Raw genomic sequence first — 13,397 nt, 5'->3', positions numbered from 1 at the left:
ATGAGAGCGCGTCGGGCGCGTCACGTGAGCGGGGCGCCATTTCAAACGTGTGCGGGCGGCAGCGCTGTGCTGCTTGGTGCTCGGCGGCCCCGTGGAGGTGAGCGGAGCGGCGGCGGGCGGGAAGGAGCCCTCGGCGGCCCCGGCCGCTTCCCCGGCGTTGCGGTGTGGTGTCCGAGGCCTTCCCCCGAGGCCCGGCTGCAGGGGGCCTGAGGAAGGGGCCTGCGCGATGTCGCCTGAGGTGGGGCGGTGGGAGGGCGGCCCGGGTGGCTCCTCGCCCCTCGCGGGGCTCCCTGTGGCTTGTGAGCCACTCCGCGCCCGTCGGGCCGCTTCTCCTGCCCCGGGGAGTGGGTGGGGAGCCCCTCGGCCCCTGTGGGCCCCGTGAGGGAGCAGCCCCGTGAGGTCCCTTGGGTCCGGCCGCCCAGCGCGAGGGGCTCGCGCTGAGGCTCTCCCGGCCAACGAACGCCTTGGCAGAGCCCGACCGGGGTGCGTTAGGGTCGGGACGAGTCTGCCGTTGCTCCTGGGAAGATCGTTATTTGGTGGATTTCTGCACAGGAGTGGAAGGCGCTGCCTGAAGCACGGCACACGTTTCCTCTGTGGAGCAGAGATGTGCCCAGTCTCGGTTACACCAGTCTCCAATTAGTGCTGTAAAAAGCTTTTTTTAAGGCTGTGGGGTGGCCGCATGCTGTGTCTCCCTAGCCCTGCTGCCCACTGCGGCTGTGTCCATACAGCGGGCGTAGCTGCTGAACGCAGAGCTTGTGTTAAGGACCTTCAGAAATCCTAGGCATTAGTGCTGTGTCTGAAGGCTTTTTATGCAGGTTGCAATGCTTTACATATATGTAGAGTCAGATAATTCGATAGCATGTTTCCAGAGAGGGTGGTGAGTTGTGTGACGTCCCGTAAAGCTATGTTTGTGTGGCTGTCCCTAAACATAACATACAAGAGTGTTCAAAGGGAGTATTTACCTCCTTGCTAATTTGGCAGTATCATTAAAATTCTGTGACCTTCTTGTTGTTTCTTTAAACCTGCTGCATAGCTAATTCTGTATTTTCCAGACACTATGGAGGAAGGAAAAGAAATGGCAGCACATTGCTCAGGTAGCGTGACTGAAGAAAAACTGGATATTTACATGAGCAGTGGTAGGTGGAGAATGCGCTGGGGTATTCTTTACTTGGGGTATCTCTTATTAAAAGTTAAGACCTTTCAGATCAGTAGATTCCTGTATCTGCTTTATAACTTGTTCTGTGTACTTGGTTCCTTGCATGGGCTGCAGTTGCCAGTCTCAGACTTACAAGCCTCCCCAAGAGCTTGTGGAGCATAGGTGCTAGAGCATGTGTAGCAATGACATGATTGTCATCGACCTCTTTTCTATGTATATCTAAACTGAGCTCCTCCCTTTTCCTTATATGTCTGCTGCAGATTCAGTTAATATTTAGTGTATATATTTTCTAACAGAAAGACTAATCTTTCTACCTGGCTCCTGTTACTGTCCTGTGGTGGTCTGAACTGGAAAAGAACTGACTGATAGGATGACTGCATTGTCATATAGCTCTAGATTATATATTCTCACTTTTCTTGATTGGAGACAGCTGATGCCCTTTCCCACAGTCAGATGCCATGTTCTTATTATGGATGCTTAGAAATTAACATTGAGATCTTTTGCGATATTTGGGTATGTATCACAATTATGATTATATTCAGCTGTACCTTCAACTTCTTTGACCTAAACCATGTTTTTATTATTTTCATTATTTAAAATTGGTGGCTAAAACTCTCTTTGCCATCTGACATCAACTTCACCAAATTGTCAAAGCGTAATGCAGTCATTTTTATTGCAAATCCACACTGTGACAAAATCCTTGTTATAGTTTCAGACTTTCCTCTTCTGACTGATGAAGTGTTTGATTTTGACCTTTCACTCTCTCCAGCAAGGTAAGTGAAGGATCCACGTGTAAATACACCTTTAAAATGGACACACGTAAGGTGCTGGGCTGACTTATTTTTCTTTATAGTGGAAATGAAGATGAAGTTTTTGTGGGATCTTTGGGACACAAAGAAAAATGTATTGCTGTCAATATTGAAGCAAAAAGATGTGCTGAAAAAAAGAATGTGCCTTCTGATGATAAACTTATGTGGAGCCCACTTACAGGAGAGAAATTTGTGGAAATTTTCAAAGAAGCTCATTTGTTAGCACTGCAGATAGAGACTGGAAGCAAGAATGAACAGACTAAAATAAGCCAATCAGAAGAACGGGAAAACAAGATTACAGAAAAATTTGTGGAGGACTCAAAGTCAAAACTGAAAATACTGAGAAACCAAAATATAGAGAAGAGTCCCAGGGCTGTTAAGAGGGAGACGTACAGTGTGTGGGATAGCCCAGCATGCCAGCTGCCACCTTGTTTTCAGAAGGAATCAGATAAACTTCTGTCAGATGACAAAACAGATGCTCTTAATACTCCTCTGAACAGAAGCCCTGTTAAAATTCAGGTATCTCCTACAAAAATTGCCAGTTCACCTCTGATACAAGAACTGAAAACTAAGGAAAGAAATACAAAGGCAACTGGCAAACTGCCAATGGCAAAACCTTTATCTACTCTTGGAAAAAGCAATTTGGTGACTACTGAAAAGGTAAAGACAGCTTCTGGGCCACAAAGTTTTCTTTAAACATGGCCTTTGTGTGTTCTAGAAATGTTTAAACTGTCTATAAGCTTTTATCTTCCGATGTTTCTCTGTCTCATAAGATCCTTAGGCAGGAAACATTATGTATAAAAAAGAAAAATCAGGCCAGATACTATAGTATGGTAGCCAACTAGTTCATTTATTATGACAATGTAGAGCATCTGCAGGCAAATTTCTTTTTCATTGTATTCTGGTTTTGTGAATACCATTATTCCTCGCTTCTCTAAATGCTGGTTTGTTGCTGATAAAATTACTGCACTGTTCTTAGTGACTTAATGTGCAAAAAATACTTTGTTTACTGTTATGCCTTGTCAATGAAGGTGGGGGGGAGGGCGACACCCCACAATTATTTCAATAGGACAGGAAAATCTATCCGCTCTAGTTCTGTCCACAACTTCTCAGTCATGAAAAGCACTGATTAATGGTGCTACGTTTAGGATGTGGTTATGTCAGCAACTGAAAATGTACTCTAGGACAGCAAGGAAACAGTTGTGTTAGTGACCTTGTGTGCACAAATCTCAGTCTCCAGATATTCTATCTTCTGGATTTTATTGCTCTACACCTTATGGCTTAGGCTTCAGTATGTACTGCAGATTTTACTGAGAATGTGATATTGGCTTGTTGGGAACCATCACCTATAGAAAATAGGGGACCCTTTGATTCCTTTGTGGTGTAAGTCTCTTCTTGATTGTGGGCGCTATAAGAAAACGGACAGTCTTAATGCTTTAACTAGCCAGATTGTACCCCACTGTCTAAATGGTTTGGATGATGCAGTCTACTATTGTAAAGTCTCATCTTTTGGAAAGCTAGAGTAAAGCAGAAGAATGTGAATTAAATTGAGAGCTCGTAGTTGTAAGGAGCAGCTGTTACAGTATGTAGGTGAACATGGTTATATGAAATTTGTGCTGATGAATTGTTTTTGCAGAACTGTTCTTAGGTTGATGCCCAGTATCTGAGTTCAAGCATGTTCTAGTACCTAACAAATACACTCGCTAGACTAACTTTCTGTTAGTCTAAAGACTAAGGACTTGACTGGGTTCAAAAGCTTCTTCATTGACTGTTGGCTTGGTTTCTTAACAAAATCAATTTGTGTAAAAAGCTTTATGGTGGTTTCTAGAAACACTAGTAGCTTTTAAAATGTTGCATTGAAATTTGCAGCCCAAACTAGGAAAATGCACTAGTATTTCTGCAAAAAGAGACTTGAACAGCATGGGATCATATGAAGATCTGATTTCTGATAAATCTAGTGCTGCTTCAGATGTCTTTGAGTCTTCGTCCAGTGGCAGTTCCTCAGTGCAAGACAAAAAAGCCCTTCCTGCACCAAGTAAGGTAATGGCAAGCATTCTTAATATAAAAACAATTTTTGTGATGTTCTAATAAAAAGAAGCTGAATATAGTTTACCTTCTAATTTAAAGCTATGTTGTTGTGTCTAATGGTTTTAAGGAGAAGTAGTCTCTGTTCTGTAATTGCCGTTCTTGAATGTGTGTTCTAAGTCTATAACACAATGAACATACTTAAGAACAATTATAAATGTGTGGATTAACAAGCATTACCTTTGCTTTCAAAGCACTAGCTGCAGGTAAGTGATGAGCAATTTTCTGTAAGAAACAAAAGTTTTTTGTGTGTTGTTTAACTATACCATATGACAAGGTTGCCATAAATTAATGAAGGTAGAATACCTATAGCTGTCAGGAGTTGTTCTGAAGTGTTAGACACCTACTTCCATGCTGCATGCCACTTAACTGAATCACAGGATGGTTGAGGTTGGGAGGGACCTCTGCAGCTCATCTGGTCCAACCCCCTGCTCAAGCTGGGCCACCTAGAGCCAGTTGCCCAGGACCATGTCCAGACAGCTTTTGAATATCTCTACGGATGGGGACTCAGTCTCTCTGGGCAACCTGTGCCAGTGTCCGGTGACTTTCATAGTGGAAAGGTGTTTCCTGATGCTCAGAGGGAACCTCCCATGTTTCGGTCTGTGCCCGTTGCCTCTGGTCCTGTCCCTGGGCACCAATGGAGACTTTCAGATATTTGTATGTATTGATGAGATTCACCTTGAGCCTTCTCTTCTCTGGGCTGAACAGTCCCAGCTCTCTACACCTTTCCTCAGATGGGAGATGCTTCAGTCCCTTAATCATCTTAGTGGCCCTTTGCTGGACTCTTTCCAGTAGCTCCAAATTACTCTCCCACTGGGGAGCCTGGAACTGTACACAGGTCTTCATGTGTGGCTTCTCCAGTGGTGAGCGGAGGGGAGGGGTTGCCTCCCTATACCTGCTGGCAACACTCCTGGCACAGCCCAGGATACTTTGTTGCAAGGGCACGTTGCTGGCTCATTAAGCTTGTCCACCAGCACTCCCAAGGGCCTATTCTGCAAAGCTGCTTTCCAGCTGGTTGGTGCCCAGCGTATACTGGTGCCTGGGGTTACTCCTTTTATTCTTCAATCACTTTAAGTCCATACTCAGGTTTGTGGCAGGAATAAAAATAACAGTCTACCTCCTAGACTTGATGTTCCACTTCTGTATAATAACCCAGATATAACTATTTCTATGAAAATTCACTTTTTAAACTGTCATTTCAGGAAGGATCTTCTCTAAAATTCAGAAATAAAAAGCTATAATACCAAGAAAAAGCACAGCAAAATGTGTTAAATGTGTTGTGTTTTTTTTTTTGCTTTCCCTGATTCAGCCTGGCTTAAAGAAAACACATCTGAAACTTCCTGGTGTTCCCAGTGGTCTCACAAGAAAGACTACTTCATCATCTTTGTCATCAGTTTCCAGCATGAACTCAAGTCTGAATTCAAGTTTACCCATTTCTCCCACAGGAAAAAATGGTAATCACTCTTACTATAGACTTGTGCTGCAAATTGATTTTGAAGTAGCTAAGCATGTCTTGGACTGTGCGTTGGATGTGTTTTAATGGTGTCAGTACATACAAGCAGTAAGAAATGTTTTGAATGGAGAATAAAATTTTGTACACTAGCCCAATAAATCTCTGTGGACTGAAGATAAATGTTAGACTTCTATTAGTTGTAAAAACTAGATTTGTGTAGGCCTGATGCCTACACGTGAGGGTCTGACACAGCTAGAAAGTAAGCAATGCCGCTGGAAACCTGTTACTTTTGTACATTATCTTCTCTATTATTGTCAAATATGTAAGCTTCTGAAAGCTGTAGGCTTGTTTAACTTGAATAAAAATAAAAAAAAAAAAACACAAAACACCCAATGCCAAAACAACTGAAATATGGAAGGAAGGTTGAAGGTCTAGTCCTGAGTTACTGTAAGCCTAGTAAAAGGATGAGCTTTACTCAAGCAAATGGGAAAAAAACCTCTGGGGAGATAACAGAGTACAACAAAGAGGTTTATACTACAGGGAAGACATCAATTTGACCCTTTCGGGAAGCCTCAAAGGATCAGGAAAATAAGTCTCCTAAAAATACTGACAGCTGTAAGCAGAATCACAGAATAGTAGGGGTTGGAAGGGACCTCTGTGGGTCATCTAGTCCAACCCCCCCGCCGAAGCAGGGTCACCTACAGCAGGCTGCACAGGACCAAGCACCACAGTTCTTGTAGATCTATCAAGATACCAAGCTACTGCAAATTTTTATTTTGCGCTTTGTTTCTGCATGGATAATATATCAGTAAAAGTTAAGATTTTTAAATAATAATCTTAAAAAATAAGAATTATTTTATATGATAGAAGTGTCTAGTCAAGATTCATCCTATTAATGAAATTAACCTACAGACTAAAATTAAGAACCATACAGAAAACTGAGAAAAGCACTTGCAGTTCAGCCCGTGGTGTGAATCAGTAACTTGAACTACTTACCTTCTCGAATGCCTGCTTAAGGGAACAGAGCCAACTATGCTGGGAGAAAATGTTGAAAAAGTAACTTGAATCTGCAGGCCGTTTTGGCATTCCTTGAAGAATATTCTTTGACTTGATTACAGTAATTCAGGAATTTGGTGAGGAGACTTTCTGAAATGGACAAAATTGCTGGAGAATTCACGGAGTAAGTTTTCAGTAGTTGTATATGTTCTTAAACTTGAGTTGTTTGAACATAAATAACTGCTGTAAACTGCTGTTTTTCTTTCCTCTGTGAGCATAATTGTTCTACTTAGTTAATAACTTAGCAACAAGCAATTACTCAGAAGTATAACTCAACTTTCTATTTCAGGAAAATCAAGCATGTCTTCAAAAGCTAGTGTGAGTGGCTCTAAGCTTTCATCTAGTACAAACAGACTGGTCCTTGTCAGACCTACCAGACTGTCATCTCTCCAGGCTGCCAATACCGACAAATCCAGGAAGGAAGGAAGATCAGCTAGTACTCCCAGAATATCTAGTGCTGTCAGCTTGACTCAATCTTCAGCTTCTGCAACATCGTCTGAGGCTGCAGGCAGTGGAATTCAGAGGCTGGGCTCTGTTCCCAATCTGCAGAAGCTATGTCAGCAGAATAAAGATGGAAGTGCAACAAAAGGAAGCCTGTGTCCAAAGCCCGCAGCTAGCGTTTTGTCTGTTCTTCCAAGTGAAACTAAGGTTCCAGTGAAGACTGGAGGTAAGCACATACTTTGTATGACCTGTCTTCTAGCTTGGCTATTAAAAGCAGATGTTACCTTGAATGCTTTTTGTTTGTTATGTGACATTTCTGTCCACCTCTTAGAAGCAATTAGTATCTTAACTGAAAGGTAGCTGTTACTAAAAAAGATAAATATGAATGTGGATAGCAATTAACAAAACTTTTCTCTTTAGATACACGATCAACCACATCAGCACCAAAAGTAACACCGTCTCTTGGATTAACATTTTGTGGCACGCATGCAAGGTAGGGTTTAACTGAAAATTGAATGTACTGAGGCATACTTCTTAGAATGCAACATGGTTGGGTGTTGCAAATTCGAACTTCATTGTCTGGTTTCTCGAGACCCCCAGGTTAGCTATGTTAATGCCCACTGGAGCTGATTAAAAAACCCACGAACAAAAAAAACTCCTTTCAGAAGAGGAGGATTTTCTTTGCATTGCTAAATAGACTAGAGTCATTCATAAAAGAATTCTTATGAAGTAAAGCCCTTACTATGCTGTGATTATCAACTTTATGATGATTACCGCTCACTTACTGACCAAAGGGAGACTGATTTCTGTTTGGTAGAGTAGTTTGAATAAAACTGATTATGGAGGCTCTTGGCTAATGCATGTTCCTTTTTTAGTGCCATGGCAGTCAGCACTCCTGTGAAAGCCTCAGAAGATGGGATCTGTCAGAATTCTTGTTTTCCCGGGAGGTCTGTGTCCATGACTCCTGCCAGTCTGAAACGGTCTGGCTTGCCCACACCTGTTCATCATATCTCAGGATTTCCAGCAGTGACTCCTAAAACTGTGCCAAGAATGGCATTTTCTCCATGTGCTGCATATGTCCGCCAAAGTTCCAGCTTTTCTACCAAGAAGACTCTTACAGCTGGGTAAGACAGAAACCTCCATATATATATATATGTGTGAAATGAGTATTGTAGGCAAACTGCCTCTAAATGAATCTTAACGATGAACTTCAGGTTTCAGCAACCTCTGCTAAATGTTAGATAAAGCATTTGAGCAAAGATGCTGTATAGGCCTGATAAAGATTTGTATCTTGAGACTAGTAAAATACTGTAAGCCTTACTGAGGGGAGTCAATATCTAATGTTAAAAAATTATAATCTCTAATAGGAAGTTATTTGTATTTCTTTAGCGGACAACTTAAGACTTGTATCTGATGTTCTGACTGAAAACAGATTTGGTGTTGGCATTATTTTGCTGTTTTCTTCTGAAGAGAAGTAGCTGGTTAAAATACACACTGTTCTGAACTTTGCTTTATACTATTGCCAATACTTCTGTAAAATTATATGTTGTTAAAACATCAGTCAAAAAGCCAAGGATTTGGTTGACTGAGCAGGTTTGGTAGACTGAGATTTAGTTTCTGAGCAGGTTTACCTGTGTTACATTTGAAATAATTGAATGGGTGAATCCTACACTGTTGTTAATCAGGTTTTCTCTGAAAATGATGTTGCCTTCATATTATCAACCCAACATCTCAGAAGTGCCATATATATGTATGCAGACTTGCTTCATGGTTGGAGATGAACAGTATTAAAGTAGGAGTGATTAATGGCTAGAAAACTCTTCCTGTGTGTCATGCTACTTAAGCTAAATGTCCAAAGTAGTATTTTCTCTCAAGGAAACAATTACTCTCCTTACAATGACTTATCATACTAATCAGATTACAACCTGTGGTCCTCCAGCCGGTGCTGGTACTTCCTCTTAGCAGGGACTGAAGTGGGTTGCTGAGTGATAGGCAATGTCAGTACTTGTTTGCTAGCTGTTTTCAAAGTATAAAGAATCAAAATCCCATGTGTGAAGTTTAGGCTGCATGTGTATGTCAATTTAAGATTAAATTCTTCATCATCCTCAAGCTCTTTTTATGCATGGCTAGGCTATACATTTATTGTAGCATGGAATATCTTGTATTTTGCAGGTAATTAGCATACTTTTGGGTGAAAATATGGGAAGCCTTTTGGTTATTAAAACTTTGGGTAAAAAAGGAGAAAATTAGGTTAGGGCATTGGCTTGTCTGTCTATAGTAGTTCATGCTGATTGAAGAACTCAATTGTTGCCAATGCTCTTTTCCCTAGTTCTAAACAGACAAAAGACAGTAAGACACAGATGTCGTCTTCAGAAGATGATGTATCTCCTCCACCTGTGCTCCCTCTTGCACTTAACTTCTCACCAGAAAAAACTGCTGCAGAAGCAGTAGAAAATGAATTAAAAGAAGCTGAAGTACAAAATCAGCTGGTTGAAGAGAAACAAACTGAGGTAAGAAATAACAGTACATTTTTTACAGAACTATTAAGTAACCTGCTTGAAAATCAATTGTTTCAAGATGAGTCATAATTAGGAAAACCACTTCAGTACATGTGAAGTTGCAGTGGATTCACTCTAAGCATATGCACCCTCTGGTGCCTATTTCTAGCAGTGAACATCTGTTCTGTGTTTCTGCTACATTTGTTCACATTTCAAAGCTTAGTGGTCAAATACTTGCAGATTTCGTATTAAATATCCACTTCAGGATAAGTGCTGTGAAATCTTTGTGGATTTGATTAGAAAAGCAGTGTCGCAGGGCAGTTCCTATTGCAGCCATAAAGCCCTTTTGAAAAAATAAAAAATAAAACCATGCACTGCTGTAGCTAAATTCAGTCACCTGACAACATGCAAATCTGCATCCAATGAGTGAGGATTAAACCCCAAAGCTATGTAGCAGTAAACTTGGTGAACTGTTGTGTACTTAGTCCAGTGAGCACTTTTCTCCTCTCCCAAGAATCTGCTGGCTTTGTGTTGAAAGCTGGCACTCCACAAGCATGGAGAAAGGACTGAATTGGTAGTTCTGAAATATCAACCTGTCAAAGTGGCTGTTGATTTACAAATACTCAGGTGTAGAATAATCTGTAGATTAATTACTTGATGTTACTGCATCAGTATTTCCCTTGTTAGCTTACTTGATGACACAAGGTATCTTACGGAATTGCTTAGCACTTGTATGGAGTAGTTAATTGGGAAAACAGGCAACTAGTTTGCAGCTCTACAGAATAGTTGATATGGCTAAATTACATTGCCCAATAATTTTAGTAAATTCATTTAAATGTTAAGAGTTATTACTCTTCTGTTTTAAATTTGACTTGATTCTGCTTTTAAATGAAGAACTATTTTATGCCCCAAGGAGCTCTTTTGTCTTGCTGCATTTTCCCTATTTGTGATGGTAGCCACTGGCAGAATGAGAGCTGAGGTTTTTACATGGTGTGCAAACAATCCTGCATGAAAAATACCCAACCTATAAACTAAGCCTGTCCTGTGATTCTTACAGCTGTGTTAGCTAAATTGTCTGCCTTAATGTTTACAAAGGAAACATGGAGAGCAGAGGGGGAAAACCTGAACTATCTCTTTTTTTAAGGCCTTACTGGTAGATATTGGAGTTGACACATCTCTGCCACATGCTTTGGAATGTGCAAGCAGACCTCTGATTGACCTTTCCAATACTCCTGAAGTAAATAAGATTACTCCTCTAAAGCCTATATTCTCAGAGCAGGTAAAGGTAAGTTACATTCAAGTCTGCTGGTGCAAATTTACTAGCACAAAAATGTCAGCTGGCTGCATATACTTGCCTGCAGAGCAGCTCCACAACATTGTAAGAATTTTTCAGCATTAGCTTAATATACTCAATATGATATTACATACTGAGGTGCTCTTAAGTAAAGAGAACATAATGTTTAAAATCAATGTGCTCTAAACTAGAGCTTAGTGACAAATCTGCAGATAGGAAAAGCAGGAGGATGGAGAAAGAACTTAATGCTTAAAGCAGTTAAAGAATTAAACTCTTCTGAAGCAGGAAGTGAATGCTGTCTTCAGCAGAGTAGCTATGTGGACTCTTGTTTTCCTTTTCTTGCAAATTTTCAGTTCTTGGTGGCAGCAGCAGCTCATTTTCAGCAAAAAAGCAAGGCTGTCTCCTGTTTAACTCCTTTCCTAATCCCCTCCTTAGTTGAAAGATGTATGCTAGAATCTACTCTAAATTTGACAGGCATTTCTGAGCAAGTGTTTTGTACACTAGTGGCTTGAAGGTGTAGATGCTGTTAGATACTGTCAGATGAATGGTAGTAACTATGGGGATGTAGCCTTTGATGACATTAGATGTAGTTGGGATCAATTTAACATTAGGTCCTTCAAAGTATCTCAAAAGAGGATCACAGAAGTCTGACTTCTAGGGGCATGTTCAGAGGAGTTTGGAAGTGCTCTGCCCTGCCTGGATGACAGTGTCACTTCAACATGTGTACTAGTGAAGCTCAGAAAAGCTTTGTAGGGTTTTAAGGTGAATATGGGTAATAACCACCTTGTGAGAAGCTTGTGCTTTTCTAACAATGAGCTAGATGTTTAAAGACCTGAAACTAAAAGCTTGAGTGTGGTGCTTGTATCAGTCTTCCAGATACTAATAGGAATCCTAAACAATAAAAAGTACTTGAGAAGACTGCATTAATGAAGATTATCGCTGCTGGTGGTTATGTACAACAGCTGACTACAATACTAGATTTTACTGTTTTTCTTTCAGCTAATTGATTTGAGTTCACCTCTTATCACTCTGAGTCCTGATGTAAACAAAGAAAATCTGGATTCCCCTCTACTCAAGTTCTGAACTCGAAATGAAGAATTTCTGGCATCTGTGACCTTTAAAGTGTTTAGGTGTTACTCTTCACTTGTACACGGTTGGTTTTTTTTTTGAAGATGGCTACAGGTTATCTGATGAACTGTATTAATACAATAGAATTCTAACAGTCTTGATGTAGTTAAACCGAGTCTGATTAATGGTTCTGTTCATGGATGTGCTGCAGTGGAAGTATTTAAACTGTGTGGTTCTAAGGCAAAAAGGGATATTGTCTGTACTGGAAGCCTGTTTCTTTTTATTGCCTATCAATTGTTCTTTGATTCCTTATCCCCTATGTGCAATGAAGATTTAAGTTAAAATAAATGAGTTGTTTACCAAACTGTTGTACAAAATAGCAACCTTTTACTACAGGGTTTGGTTACACTATTTTAGTGTTTCACTAATAAATGTTAAGATGTAGGTAAAGCTGGTGGGCTTGAGTGGTTTTTCATACAAAAGTGTAGCAAGTTTGGAAATAAATGTTTTACTGTTGAATGCTAGCAGAATACACTAACAGCAACAGCTGCATTTGTGTGACTCAAAGAAGAAAGCAACACCTTGTTCCTGCCAGATGGTTTAGTCTTGACATTTGAAGGTTAGACTTGAACTTTCTCGCTGTCAAATAATAGAAAAATGTGTTCTTACCTGAATTTACCACACTTGGATAATACACAGATATTTTAAATACAAGGAGGTGAATGGAAATGAAAATGCATGCAACTTGCAATGCACTTGCCTGCTTCTCAGCACAGCTGCCTGTTCTGTGGTTGCTGCAGTGTCAGACTGTTGGGAATGAAGGCCTTGGGCCAGATTGTGAACATTCTTCTGAGTCAGAGGAAACAACCATGCTACCTGCCTCCTGCCAAATGTGAACCATAAAAATGGGGAGTTTGTATACTTTCTTTGCTTGTTCCTGTGTTCCTTCTGTGAAAAGTGGGAGTAGTGTGGCCAGCAGGAGTAGGGAGGTGATTGTACCCCTGTACTTGGCCCTGATGAGGCTGCACCTGGAGTACTGTGTTCAGTTTTGGGCCCACTCACTACAAGCAGGACATTGAGGGGCTGGAGTGTGTCCAGAGAAGGGAAATGAGGCTGGTGAGTGGTCTAGAGAACAAGTCCTATTGAGGAGCAACTGAGGGAACTGGGGCTGTTTAGTCTGGAGGAGGCTGAGGGGGGGACCTTACTCCTCTCTACAACTACCTGAAAGGAGGATGTAGTGAGGTGGGTGTTGGTCTCTTCTCCCAACTAACTGGTGATAGGACTAGAGGCAATGGCCTCAAGCTGTATCAGGGGAGATTTAGATTGGAGATTAGGAAAAATACTGAAAGAGTGATCAGACATTGGAACAGACTGCCCAGAGCAGTGGTGGAGTCCCCATCCCTGGAGGTGTTCAAAACATGTGTAGATGTGGCACTTCAGGACATGGTTTAGCAGGCATGGTGGTGTTGGGCTGACGGTTGGACTTGATGATCTTAGAGGTCTTTTCCAGCCTTAATGATTCTAAAAGCAAGATGGC

General features: G+C 41.1%; 1 protein-coding gene across 3 annotated transcripts; it reads left to right on the top strand.

The window, feature by feature from the left end:
- On the top strand, window positions 1–12,361 carry GTSE1 (G2 and S-phase expressed 1). 3 transcript variants are annotated; one of them, XM_075428391.1, is made up of 12 exons: window positions 1–97; window positions 1,053–1,136; window positions 1,866–1,929; window positions 2,010–2,625; window positions 3,835–4,005; window positions 5,360–5,504; window positions 6,849–7,226; window positions 7,421–7,493; window positions 7,876–8,124; window positions 9,330–9,510; window positions 10,643–10,783; window positions 11,792–12,361. In XM_075428391.1, exons 1-12 carry the CDS (start codon window positions 1–3, stop codon window positions 11,873–11,875), a joined length of 2,283 nt encoding a protein of 760 aa, XP_075284506.1. In that variant the 3' UTR covers window positions 11,876–12,361. The 3 variants fall into 3 exon arrangements, with proteins under 3 accessions (XP_075284506.1, XP_075284508.1, XP_075284507.1); XM_075428393.1 differs by having other exon boundaries at window positions 45–97; window positions 1,053–1,094; XM_075428392.1 differs by having other exon boundaries at window positions 45–97; window positions 10,643–10,777.
- Window positions 12,362–13,397: the final 1,036 nt, after the last annotated feature.

Source organism: Opisthocomus hoazin, chromosome 8, assembly GCF_030867145.1.
Source record: "Opisthocomus hoazin isolate bOpiHoa1 chromosome 8, bOpiHoa1.hap1, whole genome shotgun sequence".
Classification (NCBI taxonomy): Eukaryota; Metazoa; Chordata; class Aves; order Opisthocomiformes; family Opisthocomidae; genus Opisthocomus; species Opisthocomus hoazin.
The sequence above is the reverse complement of the archived record's forward strand: the minus strand, read 5'-3'. Positions and strand labels throughout refer to the sequence as shown.

Excerpts from the sequence above, each read along its gene's own strand:
- GTSE1 (XM_075428391.1), top strand. The coding sequence starts at position 1 with ATGAGAGCGCGTCGGGCGCGTCACGTGAGCGGGGCGCCATTTCAAACG. Across the intron at positions 1,930-2,009 it reads CTTTCACTCTCTCCAGCAAG|TGGAAATGAAGATGAAGTTT; the intron begins GTAAGTGAAGGA and ends TTTTCTTTATAG. Across the intron at positions 7,227-7,420 it reads GGTTCCAGTGAAGACTGGAG|ATACACGATCAACCACATCA; the intron begins GTAAGCACATAC and ends TTTTCTCTTTAG.